Genomic DNA, 19,298 nt, shown 5'->3' on the forward strand with positions numbered 1-19,298 from the left:
AGGTAGCCATGGTGAAGGAGGCGGGTAAGTTTCTATTCTGGGCCACTATCTCCTCTCGCCTTTTCAGTTCATATATTTGTAACACCAATCGTTCTATCTTTCTCTTACATCCTCTACCTCAGCCTTCAAAATGGTTCTCGCCTTCCTCCTTTTCCCTGGACCCTGCGCTGATAACTCTATCTCCTAGCCTTTCTCAGGCCCACCTTTACTTGTCACCTCTCTTGGCTCTTCTTCAACTTCTCTTCCTTTAAATAATTGCCTCTTCACACTGTCACGTGCTACTGACATGACAGTTCTTCTTTCATATTCGATACCGGCCTTTCTACTAGCTTCATCTATCATACATCCTAATCACTTCATGATAATTGTAGTATTTGGTCATCCTGTCTTAGAGGGGTCTCTTCCACCTCTAGATGAGTTTCCTTTTTTGGAGTTTCTTCCATCTTGAAACATGAGTCCTTTTCTTAGGATTCCCACAGATGGCGTCAAATGATCCAGGTCTAACTTAGAATCTCTTTGAAGCCATGATTCTCGATATCCTTGTCCTTACCTAAATTGAAGTATGGTTCTTGAGAAAAGAGAAACACATTAGGTTGGTGGGGATGTCCCCAATTAAAACCCTCTGATACTTAAGTCAGCTCAAAATCGAGATGATATTATTTAAATTTAGACAACAAATGGGTAGAAAGTAATAAATGTATCCCACCATAAATATAGTAGAATGAGGGTATTTATTGGGTCAAATTTACTCACTTGTTTGGTCCACGTAGCGTCATCTCAAATCATTGAACTGTCAGAAGATTGTAGTTCGGGTCTTGGGTCCTAGCGCGGGTTGCTGGCTCGACCTGACCTGAAATAAAAGACACGGATCCTAGTACTCTATTGATATTTTGGTATTATAGGAGAGTCATTTATATCTTTTCCCAAATAGGCATGAAAAGTCCTTATCATTACGTAATTGCTCACCTCCCTCTATCCCCGCTTTCTCGATTTTTATTATGATATTTTCTCTCTTATTCCACATCATTATCCTCTTCAATAGATCTAATACTCCTCAAGCTAGTGGCATTTCAGTGTTCCCTAGGATTCATCGCAAGTTGGCCAAATAGCTTACCAAGTTTCAAATTGAGACTACTAGCATTTTGGGCTATTTGTGTTTTAGCATCTTATTGTTACTATGAATCTATATTTTATGGCCTAATACATAGCTTCATATATAGATGGCCTTTCTTGTATAAATTCATCATTTTGTTTCTTCTGAGCAACTCAACTTGTTGGCTACATACATTCCAGAGGAGGTGTGGATGTGGAGGAAAGTTTTCTTGGGGGGGTTGAGTGTTATTGTAGAAGTTGGGATGGTTCCTCTAATCAGGCTATAAGTGTCTAAGAAAGGATCATTTACCCCTTTCCAGAACTACTAGTGATATAATTCAGTAGCTTCATGCGTCGGTAAATTGTAGTCTACCTATCTGTCATATGAAAAATACACATATAATCTTTTTATGAAATACAAAACTAACAATTTATCCTACTCAATGTTTAAAAAAGGTGCAAAATAGTTCAACGCGAGTGGTGTTGTGCAAGCGTGATTTGTCTTCTTTTTTCTTTATTCACAGTTGTTGAATTTTATGTAATATAAATCAATGGTTCATATTTTATGTTTACCAATCTACTGCCCAGATCTATTTTACTTAATCTATATGTGTATATGTATACTTTACATTTTATTTATTGTACAAATTTATTTTTGTAATTTAAATAAATTTGATTCATTGATCTAATTCACATGGACGTGAGCCATTACTTTGTATATCAAATACAGAACGTTTTGATTTAAATCAGAAAAGATATAAATTATTGATTTGTTTACAAAATCTGAACCATATATATATATAACAAGATCTAATAGTTTACAACTAAGAGTATAACAGTCTTTTTATAGCTAAAAATAAAGCAAAATCACATCCAAGGCGCGTGATCCATACCACCCGCTTGAAATGAGCGCTTCGAGGGAGGTAAGTTGGTGTTTCTTTTTCCACCGGAGAATTGGTTACCTAATTTCTATACGACAGGTAGATAAATTGCAATTTACCCTCAAACATGCAACAGTAGTATAAGACTGAACGGCATGCAAATTCAGATTGGTTCTCATATTCTATGCCTTTAATTTTGTTCTACTACACTCCATATTTTATTTTTATAATTACCAAGTAATTAAATCAAAAGATTCTAGAGCCAAGGGGAGTCATATATTGGCATAGCCACAGACTTAACTTGGAGGTACTTATCAAGAGATTCCATCCCCATATCCCTTCCGAAACCACTCATTTTATAACCTCCATACGGAAGGTCTCTGTCGAAAGCAAAATAACAGTTGATCCAAATCACGCCTGCTCGGATCGATCTTGAGACTGTGTTGGCGATGTTCAAGTCGTTCGTCATAATGCCGGCTGCTAGTCCGTACTTGGTCCCATTGGCTCTCTTTATCACTTCCTCAACCGTCCTGCCAAATGAAATCACAAGTGGGAAGGTCCTAAATAAACGCTGTTTTTCAGTACTCGTAAATTTTAAAATCTGAAGTACTCACTTGAATTTCATGACCGACATTACCGGCCCGAATATTTCTTCCTTTGCAATCGTCATGTCGTCCTGTAAGAACAGATTTGTTCATGTTATAACAAGATTGTAATGAGGTCAAAATTCTTGGAACAAAGTCGAGTTTCAAATGCTTACTGCAACATCGATGAAAATTGTGGGCTCAATGTAATACCCCTTCCTGTCGGAAGGCTTACCACCAGTTAACAAAGTGGCACCTTCCCTCTTTCCATGTTCTATGAATGAAAGTATCCTTTCATATTGATTCTTGTCCACCTGTTCAAAACTGTTGTGGTCACACGAGCTTACAACTCATATATCACTGCACAACAATAGCTTACTTCCTATCATAAATGGTCATATGTTAAAAAGATAATGATAAATGAATATTTTTTATTACGACAAAATACGATTAAGAAAAAACTTTATTTGATCATGATTAACCAATATTTATTCTGATTTTTAGCTTATATACGACAGATATTTTTGCTTCACATGCAAAAATAATAGTCGTTGCATAGTCGTAGTTAATTAATATTCATTACGATTTTTTACATTTACCCATATAGTAATTAACCATATACGAACGGTCATATTTCTTCTAGTGTGTATATATACTTATAGTTAATTTGTACATTTAAAGATGAAGTAATATTTTTCAACTATACTGATCAATTAATAAGTTTAGAATTCTAGTATTAAATTTAGTTCAAGTAATATTAACCTCGCCCCATTTATAGGAAGTGACAAATTAATATCAAACACTTACTTTCTGTCCAATACCTATAAATCAGAAACAATATTTTATTACAATTACATCATTTTTACCTTATATATTTACATTTACCCCTAACTAACAAGTATAAAAGTATTATTAAGAGAATGTTGAATGAGAACTAAAATTGAAAATTTCTATAATTTTTTGCTGACGTCATTGTTTTCGTCCAAATCCTATAAAGAGTGAACTTTTGGAAATGTAAATATAATTTTAAAAATTATTTGAGAAAAAGTATAATTTCACATCGTTCGAAGAGGGTATCATTATGCAAAAAATTAGAAGGTTGAGTGGGCGAGAGTTGTACTTGGGGTCCTTGATGAACATTTGGATCAAAAGGGTCGCCCACCACCCACGTTTTCACCTTCTCAACCAACTTAACAAGAAACTTATCATATATCCCTTCTTGAACAAAGACCCGAGAACCAGCAACGCACACTTCCCCCTGCAAAGATGGTGAGAGGGAGACAAAAAGCACCAAATGTTAACGGCTGAAGTTGTAAGAGAGTACTACTCTTTATTACAGATTTAAAGCTACATATTCCTTATAAGAAAAGTAAGTACTCTCAATGACTGAATTGATCGTTTTCTATCGAACATCAATTACTAATATCGGGTAATAGGCCCGTGCCAAAAACTCGGCCTAGACACAAGCGACTTTAACCAAAAAAGAGAAAACGTTACGGCCTTTGGTGGGTGAGAAGTGAATTGATGATCTTCAAGAAGGGTGCAAGAATGTGTGGACTTGCCTTGTTATATAGAGTTCCCAGGAGCGCAAGATCTGTGACTTTATCAACATCCACATCGTCAAAAATAATGAAGGGGGATTTGCCTCCAAGTTCTAAGGAAACAGGTTTTAAGTTGCTGGCTGCTGCTGCCTGCATAACTAGACGGCCTACTTCTGTCGACCCTGTAAAGCAGACCTGGTAAACCAACAAAAGGGCCAGTCGGAGATCAGAAAGAAGAGAGACGGTATGAAGATACGGAAGCAATGTTTTGTTCTTTCTTCATCCGATTGTGGTGAATAGAAATCTTAGTCATGCATCACCTTGTCAATGTCCATGTGTGAGCTAATAGCAGCACCAGCAGTATGTCCATATCCTGTTACGACGTTAAGCACTCCGTCTGGGATCCCCGCCTGCAGTTTTACGAGACAAGTGTGAAGTTGAACAAATACGATAGAAGAGCTGTTATATCATATTTAGCTAGCTCGAATCCCGTCGATCTATGTGCTCGTAGGTGCAACATTAACGTATGCAGAAACGAAAAATTTGAAGTTATTAGCCACGGTTAATCAACGTTTGCATGGTTGTAGCTATGCCCAACGCATTTACCAAGATTCTCCGGTAAAACGTATTCGAGTTTTTATCAATAATTAATATCTTGGCCCCACAGGCATGCTGACATAACGGCCGTGGTCAATTAATATCCAACATGTGATCCTGTGCAACAAGTTTGTGACAAAGACAGGCAAGTTGCAAAGAATCATGCTTACCAACTTGGACAAATGGGCATAGTAAAGAGCAGAAAGAGGTGTCTGCTCAGCAGGCTTGACAACCATGGTACAACCAGCAGCCAAGGCCGGGCCAACTTTCATGGTAAACATTAGAGAGGGGAAGTTCCAAGGGATGATATGCCCCACAACCCCTATTGGCTCACGCAGTGTGTAGCCATGCAGCTCCCTCGACATCTTCAGCGTCGACCCGTGAATTTTATCGGCAGCGCCAGCGAAGTAGCGTATGCTTTCAGCTGCAGAAGGAATCTCCATTGTCTTCCCAATCTTGTACAGTTTTCCACCATCAATTGCGTCCAATGCTGCTAATTCCTCTACGTTTTCATCAATCAAGTCTGCGAATTTTAGCATTATCCGTCTTCTTTCCTGGTGTGATAACAGACAGGTTGTTGGAAAGAGATATTGTGAGCATTGAAGTGGGGAATGGGAGAGATGGAAGATTGATGAACTTACACATCCAGTCAAACGAGGCCATGGCCCATTATCGAAAGCTTCACGGGCTGCCTTCACTGCCAAATCAACATCTTCCTTCTCCCCTTCTGCTATATCTGCTATCACTTCTCCTGATCTCGGATCTACACTCTCAAACCTCTTCCCTGTGTTTTTACATTTTTACCCCAACGTTTAACATATAGATATATACACACACTTATATATAAAAATATAATATAAAAGAGATATAATTTGAAAATAAACAGTGATTTTTGTCTCTTAAATTTCAATATCAAACCTATATCACTTATTTTAAAATATTTTGAATTATCTTTAAAAATAAATTCAGACATTCACAACCTATTTCTAACACACAGTTCTTTATCTCTATTTTTCTATCTGTATCTCCAAAACACAAAATAAAACATTCAAAAAAAAATAAAAAATCAAACATAATATTGAAGCTTCTTGGATAGGAATTATTTTGAAATGGCAAAGTATTCAAACACGAGAGTGTTGGAAAATAAAAAGATTTGGCGTTATTTTGATAGCGACTTTATTTTCGTCTTCTTTTTGGAATATAATAAATAAATGGGCCTAACTGTAACCAAAGACTTCGACAGAAAAATAAAATAAATAAAAATCTCCAGCTACTGATTCTGAACAATCGCTCTAAAAAATGACTTATAGCTATTGAAAAGAAAAATTAAAAAATTAAGTTAATTAGCAAACAAAATTTTCATTATTAATTTATATTATTTTAATATAAGAAATTTATTTATCAATGAGTTTAGCAGTCAAAATTTACTTCCTAACGAATTTAGCAATGAATGTTTGAAATATAGGAAAAAATACAAATAATTTCTTGTGATACCCTCTATGAAAAAAAAAGTTAACAATTTATCCACTTTGTATTTTTTAAAATGCAGCAATTTGTCTCCTGTATTTTATAAAATAAAGCAATTTACCTCCCTAAATAAAAAAATAAAATGCATCATTTTAGAAATCACATGGGGTGAATTGCCATTTTTTTTTATAGAAAGTTAATTTGCTCATTTACAATATCATAAGGGGATAAATTGCATTGAACACTTGAAATATATATTAAATAATATAAATTAACAATAAAAATTTTACTTACTAATTTGCTCTACACTTATTTTAACACTAACCATTTTCATAATTATTTTCTTATAGTAAATGATTCTGAAATATTGTCGTGATAATTACCGCTTAAGACAAACCAAAACAGTTCCTTGTCAAATGGTTTTCCCATCTCGTTTTATCCGACTCTGTCAAAGATGCGTTCGGTTGGTGTTGGCACCAAAAAAATACGGGTAAAATGTAATTTACCCTCATGATATTAAAAAAAAAAAAAAACAACTTTCTGAAAAATAATAAAAAAATTATAGTAAAATATTCTCGTATTTTAAAAAATAAAAAAATAAAAAACTCTCTGTCTAAATCACTTTGAGGGATAATTTATTTTATTTCTCAATGCACGAGGATAATTTGGTAAAAAAGTATAAAATATTTATTTGCTCAATTACTATATTGCAGGAAAATAAATGGTGTATAATTCAAAAAAATATATTTTCAAAAATATTTAGTTATTGTCGAGAAAATCACACTACGTTTATGTTAATTATTACATTATCTGATTTTTTTTACCCATCATCTCAGCTATCATCGGATGTCTTTATCTCAAGTACAAACATTAAAAATATATATATATTTCAACAATAAACATTTGATATCTTTTTTGTTTTTTTTTTTTTTCAAATGAGATGAAATTACAAGCAGTCGACCTACACGAATCTTCTTCAGTTCTTGGTTAATAAGCTAAGGAGCCATTAGAAAAAAAAATCAATTAAATTAAGTAGAACAAATTAATTCTCTCGAAAAATTCCCTTAAAAGAAAAATAAAACCAAATCGACCCGAAATCAATGGGTGTGAGCGTTGAACAGAGGTCACATTTCTTGTTTTTTGGGCTTAATGCATAGAGATTTGGTGCAGTTTTAAAAAAGGTAAAAATGCAAATAACCCCTTAGATTTGTAAATAATCACATCCGCACACCTTTCAACAGAATCGAAATAGTGGGCGTAAGGCGTAATGTAAACAAGTGGAACAAAAAGTGGACAAGAATATCAGTAGATTCATCCAATCAGGACTTCAGACAGTCAAGAAACAGTGTAAGAAAAGAGACACAGAGAGAGAGAGAGAGAGAGAGACTATATATATATATATACATATACATATATGAATATATGAACCTGATATGGAGTCAACGAAGTGTCCATTGATGAAGAGCTTTGTAAACTTGATTTTTGGTATGTTGATGTGAGAGTACTCCGCACTTCCATTTTGCACTGTCATCTTCTCTAATTAAGATGTGCCTGTGCTCTGTCTTTCTGTGTGTGTGTGTGTGTGTCTATGCCAAAGGTAGGCAGACTCCATGAGTCTTAAATAAAAGAGGGAGAGTTGGGTGGTGGGGGTGGGGGTGGGGGGGGGGGGGGGAGGGGAGATGTCATAATTATGCTATTATTTGGGGGAAATTTTGTTTTGAGCATTTTAACATAAGATTCTCTTATTTTTTACACCGGCCACTGTGTTTTGGTTTTATATATTACACCAAACACATGCATTCACATATATATTTAATGGGATTTGACTTCCGACGGTACATTAGGTATTAAATAGTTGAAGCTCTGAGTTTCTTTTTATTTTATTTTATTTTTTTGACATCCTCTGGATCCGGAGGCAATTACAATGCAACTCCTCGTGCGTGTGGGTTAAGGTTTCTATAGATGATTTACAACTACAAAGATTCAAAGTTTAACTGTATTAGAAGAAATATGACTTTTTATTATAATTACTTATTATGATTGAACGTAAATGTAATGGCGAATACTGATTTAATATGATTACAATGGTTATTAGTCGTTGTTTTTGTGAGCGATATAGCTAAAAAATTGTGGGAAATGTTTTGGGCATAGGTAAAACTATAGTGATTTAATTAATAGGGATCGAAATTTAAATTTTCCACATTGATTTTTTTACCATGGTAGATAGTATTGATTAGCCATAATTTTTAAGTTGTGGTGATTTATAATATAGGAAATAACCGATTCTTTTTCTAGTGGGCCACGTGAAATTCAACATGTAGGTCAAGACGTACATTTAATCAGACCAAATATCTTGGCAAGGTATACGAACCCATGCTTTAATATGTCAACTTTTGACCTTAACTACTGAACTACAACAACTTATGGGAAGCTCGAATCATTTGGATGTTTTCTAAACGGATTCGTATTAGAAAATTATAATATTTTCTTTCAGTATTGTAATTTTGTATTTGACGAGGGTTTTAACTTTAACTAAAGAAGAAATTAAGTGTAATTTCTTTTTTGAACAAAATTTCACAAAGAGTAATTGAATATGTAGTGAGTACCACCATATTAATTGAAATGTACAATTAGTCTTGTCTTGAGAAAATTAGTCAAAACTATGTTATATATTTCAATTATCAATATAAAAATCAAAGCAACTAATAAAACTATTAATTAATTACAACAAACCAACAAATTAAAATTTTAAAATTTTTAATAAATTAATACTTACTCATTGATAGAATATTAATCCATGACCTTTTCGTCAACGTAGCTGGGTCTCGTCGCGGGACAAATGTAAAATTAATTTGAATTTTTTAACAAGATTGTAAAAAGAGCCTCCCCATAATTAAAAAAAAATATATTATTTTGATCCATGATAAAATAACTAACATACCGTCACTAAAGAATAATAATAATATATAATAATAATATATAATAATAACATACAATCACTGTCTTTGCGTGATCATGCACAGTCTCATTTCTTTAATTTATTATTATTATTATTATTTATTTCATTATTTTCTTGCTTCATCTTACTTTCTTCCACGCTTCCCACTGTTTGTCCATAAATATTAATAATTTGTGGTACGTTCAATATATATACATAAGTAATCATTTAAAATAAAAATATTTATGTAAGTTTTATTATTTATTAACATACACATATTAGATTTAATAAAAAAAATTGAATAGAAGAAGATATGAATATAATATTAGAGGGAGTAAAAGTGCATGAAAAAATTTAAAAGAAAGAATAAAAAACTACAAAAAAATAAATTATTTTCTATATTATAAATGACTACGTTTGAAAAATCACAATAAATCAATATTATTACTCACAGTGAAATAAAATTAATACAAAAAATTAATTGAACCCAAAACTACGCCATTTGAATCAAATGCGTAATGTTTTTCTAATATAGAAAGACTCGAGAGCTGTTTGTTTTGTTTTCATTTTCAATTTTCAGCTTTTGAAAAAGTAATTAACATGAAAATATGTTTATTTATATGTATTCTTGTTAGAACATATTGATCTGATAACACTGTCCGATACAAAATATAATCTCGTTAATTAACTAATCCAAACACATTCTCATTTTACACAATAACCTAAACAAAAATTGAAAACACAAACAGATTATAATTAACCTAACCAAACAACATGTAATTTAAATCATCAAAATGTTAAATCTGATTAGAAAGATAATATATATATTTTTTTCTTGGAAAAAAATACATTTATTTACTTTTTTCTAATCCAACATAAAGAAATGAAGAATTACATCTTTTGGCACCTTGGAGGATTTTTTTTTTAAACAGTAATTAGATAATTACATTAATATATTAATAGATCGAACAATCCATAGATTTAATTTATACACCGTCAATAATTTAGAACAATACATCAATTATAATGAAATTCACATAAAATTAAGAATTATTAGCCGTAACAAAAAATCATTAATCACGGCTACGTAATAATCGTCGGTCATAATTTTTACGAATGTGACTAATATATTTATAATAATTAAAAATAATTTTTATAGCGTGTAACTTTTCGTGTTTGTTTTAAGTGTAATTAATAACAGTTGGACCTTTTTTTCTTACAGAGAAAGCGTTTTCTATTCTGACTTTTAGAGGAGATCTATGATTAAGATTGATGTATATATATATATCCATTTATTTGCACATAGCATTTGCTTTCTGAATCTCACAGCCTAAATCTATTTCTCCCTTTTGAGTGCGCCTATGACCTTGATCGAAGCAAGCAAGATCTCGTGTGTACTATATTTTAGGGGTAAATTGCAATCTACCCCCTACGTTATAGAAAAATGGCAAAACATCTTCATTTGTATTTTTTTTAGTAATTTATTCTCTCTATTTCTAAAGAAGTAAAATACCCCCTTACGCGAGTGATGTAATACAAGTGTTATTTTTTTTTTTTTTCGCAATTTTTTTATTTATATTTTTATTATTACTGTTGAATCTTATCTTTACAGGTAAATAGTCCAAATTTAATTATACATATATAATTATATACAAAAAGTATATAATTTTTTACGGGTGAAATATAATTTATCCCTTATATTAATGAAAAAGTATAAAAAAATTCTGATAAAAAAACGATGTGTAATTTACACCATTATGTTTTAAAAAATAATGCAATTTATCTCTCTCCTAAGGACGGTAAATTGTATTATTTTTTCAGTGTCACAAGGAAGTAAATTGCACTTTATTTTTTCACATGGATTTTTTTACACTTTTTCATTAATATAGGGGGTAAATCTTTAACCCATTTTTTTCCTAATTTTATATGCATGTATTGTATGCATATGTATGTGTATATATATTTTATAATTTATTCATTATAAAATGTTATTTTTATAGTCTATAGATTTTATTTTATTTTTTTTGGATAAGAGCGATGAATTTTGATTACAAGTATAATTATTTCTGTCGACATCAATATCTAACAAAAACTATTACAATAACACTGCTTTGATTGCATAATGCATAATATGTATCTTGATATAAATATAAAATCAGAAATAGAAAAAATATCATAAGTGAATTACTTGTCAATTTAAAAAAATATAACAAAATATAAATATATATTAAAATATAACATAAAGTTTCTATGTGTCATATTAAATAATAATTTTTATTATAAAAAATATTATAATTTACTGAGTTGTTGAATTAAATTTATTTTTGTATAAAGATTAAATGTATAAATAAAAGTACCACAATTTATTATTATCCAAAATAAAATATATGATATTGATTAATAATTATAATATATGATCAATTTTGAGTATAAAATTAATAAAGTATTGAATATGAAATTAAATATATAAAAATTATATAAATAAAAATATATATAAAAAATAAAAAAAATAGAAAACGCTCGCGAGCCAGAGATCAAGCTTGAATTGTTCGAGCTCAAGTCGAGCTGAAAATCAAGCCAACTCGCTAGTCAACTCGAGTCGTCTAGCACCCCCAGTCACAAACTCGTTGTAATATATATTTTTTTTTACAAAATAATAGTAATAATTAAAATCATGAAATAATTATTATGACAAAGTAAATATTTTAATTACTCTCTATATATAATTATTGACGATAATATTAAAATTGTTACTGTATTTTTTTTATCACTAATTTTTATCTTTTTGTAGGGTTCATGTGTAGCATGTACTTTACTTGAAAATTTGGATGCTTATTTCGAGCTCAGTCACTTGACAAATTTGGTTCCCTACAGAAATCTGTGTGTTAATTACTTTACAGAAATGATGTTTCCTATGGGGTTCTCCAACTTCTTGTTTATATTTATAATTTCGTTGGATTCCTATGTAAAAAATTAAATGTGAGATCTGGATGTAGAAATTCAAAGTAATTGAAAAAAAATTATTATTGCACTAGAGACGGATTCATTGACAAAAGCATTCGTAAATACAGACGGGATTGGGATGGTAATATTCTGAAGTATTTCACACGGATATAAAGATAGAAAATAGCACACCTTAGCGACGGTTCTAGAAACAACAAGTCGACGAAAATCAAAGATGAATTATTTTAAAAGGGTAAATTATATTGACACCCCCTAAGGATAGATTAAAATACAAAACACTCCATATTTTTTGTAAAATTACTGCTACACTTCCTGTAGTTATAGTTGTAATTACAACAACAATATTCAAATTTTGAACTTACACAAACACCTCCCGAAAAACATTACACTAACACCCTCAGGAGGTATAGTTAGAATTTTGTAAAATACAAAGGGTATTTGTGCAATTTAACCCGACCTCAGAGAGTGTCAATATAATCTACCATTTTTTAAATTATTTTACTACTCGCGTAAGTATTATTTCCATGGCAAAATTAGGACGGATTGTTTCCTACGCTATCAGCAATACGACCTTTAGGTACAACTACGATCGACAGTCTTCTGTCTATATTTATATTAATGAGAAAGTAAGAGGAACCTAACTACACAATGTCAAAATAGATTTGCAAGATTTCTTTATGTTTTTTTGGGAATGAATTGGAGATTATCTTCCTAGCTAGAGTTGCATACCAAATTATTGGGTAGGCGATGGCTTCAAGCCAGAAAGCGACACACAACTAACAATAAGAGGGTTTCTTCCCTTACGGAAAAAACAATAAATGTCGAGATCGGCCAAAATAATGTAAATGTTTGGCTTTGTATTTTGATATTTTTGATGGGATGTACAAACACAATACTGTGTTTTTAACCTATTTTTCTTTTTATTTGTTATAGGGTCATAGCTCGTCGTTAGTCTTATTCCCTAATTTCACTTTGCCGTATCTCTTCTCCTCTCAATCATGTAATTATTTATTAAATTTATAATTATTATTTAAAATATCAAAAAAAATCCTCAAGAAAGAAATTACTTAACATAAATATATATACTATATTTTTACTAACAAACAAAATACTATATCTACACACTTATATTAATAAATATATATAAGAAAAGACATAATTTGATAATCAACAGTAACTTTTGTCTCCCATATCCCAACATCAAACATACATCACTTATTTTAAACTATTTTATATTATATTAAAACACAAATCCAAACATATCATCTATCTCAAACACATACTTATTTATCTTTGTCTTTCTCCAAAACACCAAAATAAAACACTCAAAAACAAATCCGAAAGTATTTGAATTTATTTTTTGAGTGTTTTGTTTTGTTTTGTGGAGATAGAGAGAGAAAAATAAAAATAAATAAGTATAAGTTGGAGATAGTGTGTATGTTTTGAATTTGATTTTAGAGATGATTTAAAACATTTTAAAATAAGTGGTGTATATTTAATATTGTTTTTGGGAGATAAAAGTTACTGTTCATTGTCAAATCATATCTCTTTTATGTATTTTTTATATATATGTATGTATATATATAGATATTGTGTGTTTAATGTTGGGGTAAATTGCATAACACCCCCTTGTGTTCTAGGAAAATAGTGCGAAAACCCATCACTATGTTGGTGTCATTTTTAACTTATTTTGATGTGTTTTATGAAGATAGAGAGAGAAAAATAAAGATAAATAAGTATGTGTTAGAAATAGTGTAAAATCTACTCTAACACTATCTCTAACACAGAAGCAGCCAGATGTTGACATGTGGATGCGTCTCCAGTCTGATCAAACGGTCACGACCGCTTTACTTCTTCATAGAGCAATGACTTGCACTTTGAATAAGTAAGGGAGTAATGATAGGTATGTACTAAAAATACCTAAAATACCCTTAATGAGGGGCATTTTAGTTCTTTTTGTTCAGGATCTGCGTTTTTCCATAGACAGGGTCGGGTTCGACCTGACCCGGATCCGGTTAACCCATTTGAAGACCCAGGCAACGCCAGCCGTCAGATCGCAGACATGAGCTAGCCGGATGAAGCCACGTGGCATATTCTACAGTATCCGGCTAAACCCTATAAATACCCCGAGAAGCCAAATTATGAGGTAATTAATGCTAATTCAATTCGATCCACGCCTTTAATCGCACACATTTGCCTCGATCAACCTAACTTGAGCGTCGGAGGATCGTTGTCGGGGACGTACTCGACGAGCTCACCTTGCTTGTCTTATTCTCAGGGACCCAACACTTGATCTTGGAGGAGTTGGCCAACTGTCGTGAGGTCGCTCACTCAGATCGCCGATTTCGAGTAGGATCAGTTGGCGCCGTCTGTGGGAACGCCTGAGAATCGCCAGTGACATGGAAGGTTCTTCGAGGAGGAATGCCGAAGAGGAGGAAACACTATGGAAGGGAGGAGGATCCATGGTACATTTGACCAAGGATGAATTGCAGCGAATGATCGAAGAAGCAAGCAGGAATACCATAGTGGAGTATGAGAGGAGGACTGCAACCCCAGTGGAAAAGGAGATGGTGAGGATGCAGCTGTTTGAGAACAAGGAGCACCAGAGAGAGTCCAGGGAACCGAGCGAACAAGAGAATAGAGACAAAAAATTATCAAAACTGGGCTCTAAACGCAAAAATTTCATTATTATTATGAAAAGAATGATATGGCTTATTGAATTAGGAGATAGCTGCATAGGCAAAAGCCCAAGCTTATGGAAAATAGCGGCTAAAGAAGAAGAAAAGGGGAACCTCAGACCGGCATCAAAATGCTTGATAGAAAATGCACAAAAGCCTAATGGAGCACGATGCATGCGATCAAAAGATTTGGGAATCAGGATTTCATAGTTATGGGGAATATTCTACAGTATCCGGCTAAACCCTATAAATACCCCGAGAAGCCAAATTATGAGGTAATTAATGCTAATTCAATTCGATCCACGCCTTTAATCGCACACATTTGCCTCGATCAACCTAACTTGAGCGTCGGAGGATCGTTGTCGGGGACGTACTCGACGAGCTCACCTTGCTTGTCTTATTCTCAGGGACCCAACACTTGATCTTGGAGGAGTTGGCCAACTGTCGTGAGGTCGCTCACTCAGATCGCCGATTTCGAGTAGGATCAGTTGGCGCCGTCTGTGGGAACGCCTGAGAATCGCCAGTGACATGGAAGGTTCTTCGAGGAGGAATGCCGAAGAGGAGGAAACACTATGGAAGGGAGGAGGATCCATGGTACATTTGACCAAGGATGAATTGCAGCGAATGATCGAAGAAGCAAGCAGGAATACCATAGTGGAGTATGAGAGGAGGACTGCGACCCCAGTGGAAAAGGAGATGGTGAGGATGCAGCTGTTTGAGAACAAGGAGCACCAGAGAGAGTCCAGGGAACCGAGCGAACAAGAGAATAGAGACAAAAAATTATCAAAACTGGGCTCTAAACGCAAAAATTTCATTATTATTATGAAAAGAATGATATGGCTTATTGAATTAGGAGATAGCTGCATAGGCAAAAGCCCAAGCTTATGGAAAATAGCGGCTAAAGAAGAAGAAAAGGGGAACCTCAGACCGGCATCAAAATGCTTGATAGAAAATGCACAAAAGCCTAATGGAGCACGATGCATGCGATCAAAAGATTTGGGAATCAGGATTTCATAGTTATGGGGAATGAAGTAACGATCCCTAATCTTATGAATGGGAGTCTTGACTACACTAACAACAGCTTTTCGAGGGTTTCTAATCATCCTATCTTAGAACTTCTCTACAGTGGAAGGGCCAGCCTGCTCGTCTAGGGTTTTTGTGGTTTTTTGGGATTTCTGGGGGATTACAAACTTTTTATTCCTCTTAGGACAGGCAACAAAAGAAGGTACAGGGGCCTCAGCCGAGTTCGGCGAGGTCGTAGACGACCTCGAACCAGACCCGGAGTCTGAGTTAGAATTAGAACTAAAGTTCGAAGACATCGTACCTTAAAGCAGGATGGCGCGAGAAGCTGCAGGACGAAAGCGAAATCGTATTCCGGGTATTGGTTGCTGAAGCTTGAGAGTGGGGTAAGTCAAGTTGTTTGAATGAAGGCCTATTTATAGGTGAGGGGCTCAGGGAACGCGCCTCAAATAGAAGCAGCCAGATGTTGACACGTGGATGCGTCTCCAGTCTGATCAAACGGTCACGACCGTTTTACTTCTTTATAGAGCAATGACTTGCACTTTGAATAAGTAAGGGAGTAATGATAGGGATGTACTAAAAATACCTAAAATACCCATAATGAGGGGCATTTTAGTTCTTTTTGTTCAGGATCCGCGTCTTTCCATCGATATGGTCGGGTTTAACCTGACTCGAACCCGGTTAACCCGTTTGAAGACCCAGGCAACGCCAGCCGTCCGATTGCGGATATGAGCTAGTCGGATGAAGCCACGTGGCATATTCTATAGTATCCGGTTAAACCCTATAAATACCCTAAGAAGCCAAATTACGAGGTAATTAATGCTAATTCAATTCGATCCACGCCTTTAATCGCACACATTTGCCTCGATCAACCTAACTTGAGCTTCGGAGGGTCGTTGTCGGGGACGTACCCGACAAGCTCACCTTGCTTGTCTTATTCTCAGGGACCCAACACTTGATCTTAGAGGAGTTGGTCGACTGTCGTGAGGTCGCTCACTCAGATCGTCGATTTCGAGCAGGATCAAGTTTATATAATTGAAATTAGGCTAACTATGTGCTGCTTCCATGAAGATTAATATAATTACACGTTGATCAACTGTAATTTGAGAAATTATATATAGTATCTCCTAACATTTAGGTTTGTCCAACAAATAGATTCATCTGTTAGTAAGATTGACGGAATTTGCTAACATTAGTAAAAAAATTGAATGAAAATCCAGGTTAAAGTACAAACAACCTCATGTGAAATTGCAAATGAGTAAATTACACCCTTTTATAGAAAAATAGCAATTTACTCCTTGTGTTTTTTTAAAATGCAGCAATTTACCCCCCAAAAAGTAAATTGCTTTATTTTAGAGAATACATAGGGGTAAATTGCTATTTTTTTTCCATAGGGAGGTAATTTGCACATTTGCAACATTACAAAGGGGTAAAATGCATTAAACCCTGAAAATCCATATCTACTTTCGATTAATTTACAGATTTATTATATATCAAATAATTTTTTTTTCTGACCAAAGTGAAGATGTACCTCCTCGAATGGATTACCGTGCATGTGAAGATGCATAAGGGTAGTTTGGTGAGAAAGATTTGTTCGATCTGAATAAGTCAATTATAATAGTCAATCGGGGACAAAAATAGATTTTCATTCAAACGTTTTAATAGTTTCCTCAAATTTTATGAATTCTAACTAATAGAAGAATTTATGTGTTTGACGAAAATAAAAATTAATAATATTAGATATAATTTCTTAAATTATAAAATTTATATATAATTACACGAAAGTACGGATAATTGTGACTTAAAAATTAATAACAACAGCCGACGTAACTCCAAATATGAAAGTTGACATTACTCCAAGCTTGACTTTCCTTTGACATGTACTGTACTACTCAACGTAGACATGGGCGAAGCCCTACACCTTCAATTCTTAAATTACATTAGTGACATCAACAGTCCTTTCTTTCATAACATTTTACCTTAGCAATTTAGGTGGGTCCATCTGTACTCTATAGATATAGACTATTTTTCATAAAATTAATTTGGGTAAAATACACTTTGCTCCCTTAATTATACATTATATAACAATTACCCTCGTAAACTAATAAATGTAACACTTACTCCTATTATTAAAATTTTAGACAATATTGCCCTTATATATATATTTAGTTGTTGCCTATATTATATTTATTGTGTAATCACTATATATATATTAATTTATACTCCACTTTTAATATAAATTCTTCACTTATTAAAAAAATTAATTAAAAAATAATTGAAATATTTTAAAATAGAATATTAATAGGAAAAACATATTTATATAATTGAAATATTTAAAATTCTAGCTAAATATATTTTTTAAAATTTCGACGGTTACATGATAAATTCTGGAGAAAATCTCCGGCATATTGTCTAAAAATCTTAAATAAGATCATACTTACATATTTTTTAAAATTAATAGTAAAAATGTGATAATGATAATATTTAGAAGACCAAAATGAATAGAAGACAAAATTTAAAAACTAATTTATATATTTTTAATAATTGATTTAATTATTTAATTTTTATTAACTTCCCACCCTCCCACACTTCTTCGCTACAACCCCTTTCCTAAACCCCCAAAATTTCGAACTCTTCTCAACTTTCACTAGCTTTAATTTTTTATAATTCTTTTATTATTTTAATATATGTTTTTTATTTCTTCTATTAAAATATATCTTTAAAAATATAAATCATTTTTATAATTTTATTTAACTATGCTCAATTATCTGAGTGCGCCACACACACTGGTACATTAAACATATCCATTTTTTTTTAGAAAAAAATTGTCCATTTTGCACCCTATATTGAAAAACCACCCATAAAATATAAAGTAGGTGGATTACTAAGGCATAGTCGATTGTTTGAGGTGTTTTGCACTTTGTCCTCTAACCGTCTTTTTTTTACACTCGAGCGTCCAATATTTGATTTTTGTAATACTTTATTTTTTCTTTTTGTCACTTTTTGAGGAATCAAATGGGAATATTCCCACTGTGTGTATGCACGCGCCCAAAGCTGATTTAGTGTTGGGTAAAATTGAAAGCTTGAGATCGAATAGCAAGAAAGTGAAGATAAAAACCCTTTTACCGCAATCATCTTCTTCAAACACTTCCATTGATTACATTTTCTCCAAAAATCTCAAAGCATTTCACGACCCCAATGTGAGATTTATGTTTCCTTTCGATTTCTTGAATTCTTTGTGTTTTCAGTTGTGAATTTTAAACAAAAATCACATTTTTTTTCATTGGGTTTCTTGTATTTAATCGGATGTTAGAATTTATTGTTCGGACTTGTTGGAAGATTAGAGTCAAAAGATTGTATTAAACAAATGCAACCCACTGCACTATATAACTTTCAACACTATTATAAATACCAAAAATATTGATTTTTTAAGGCAAGTACTATTCGTTGATAGTGACTATTTTTCTTGAAAAAAGACCTTTCCTCAAAAATCATGTTTCACCTGATGTATAATTGTGCCGTAGGTAAAATTTTTA

The 19,298-nt window shown here is 32.8% G+C and overlaps 1 protein-coding gene across 1 annotated transcript; it reads right to left on the reverse strand.

Annotated features, from left to right (window-relative positions):
* Positions 1-1,846: 1,846 nt before the first annotated feature.
* ALDH2C4 (aldehyde dehydrogenase 2C4) lies at positions 1,847-7,766 on the reverse strand. Its single transcript, XM_011080046.3, has 9 exons — positions 7,591-7,766; positions 5,337-5,479; positions 4,866-5,249; positions 4,419-4,508; positions 4,120-4,293; positions 3,678-3,815; positions 2,734-2,871; positions 2,588-2,649; positions 1,847-2,503 (listed from the first exon to the last, which is right to left on the reverse strand). The coding sequence occupies exons 1-9, from the start codon at positions 7,691-7,693 to the stop codon at positions 2,230-2,232; spliced, it is 1,506 nt and encodes a 501-aa protein (XP_011078348.1). The 5' UTR covers positions 7,694-7,766; the 3' UTR covers positions 1,847-2,229.
* Between the last annotated feature and the right edge of the window lie 11,532 nt (positions 7,767-19,298).

The sequence above is a fragment of the Sesamum indicum genome, linkage group LG5 (assembly GCF_026168435.1).
Source record: "Sesamum indicum cultivar Baizhima isolate 11 linkage group LG5, ASM2616843v1, whole genome shotgun sequence".
NCBI lineage: Eukaryota > Viridiplantae > Streptophyta > Magnoliopsida > Lamiales > Pedaliaceae > Sesamum > Sesamum indicum.

Excerpts from the sequence above, each read along its gene's own strand:
- ALDH2C4 (XM_011080046.3), bottom strand. The coding sequence starts at position 7,693 with ATGACAGTGCAAAATGGAAGTGCGGAGTACTCTCACATCAACATACCA. Across the intron at positions 4,509-4,865 it reads ATGCCCATTTGTCCAAGTTG|GCGGGGATCCCAGACGGAGT; the intron begins GTAAGCATGATT and ends GTAAAACTGCAG. Across the intron at positions 2,650-2,733 it reads CAATTTTCATCGATGTTGCA|GACGACATGACGATTGCAAA; the intron begins GTAAGCATTTGA and ends CTGTTCTTACAG.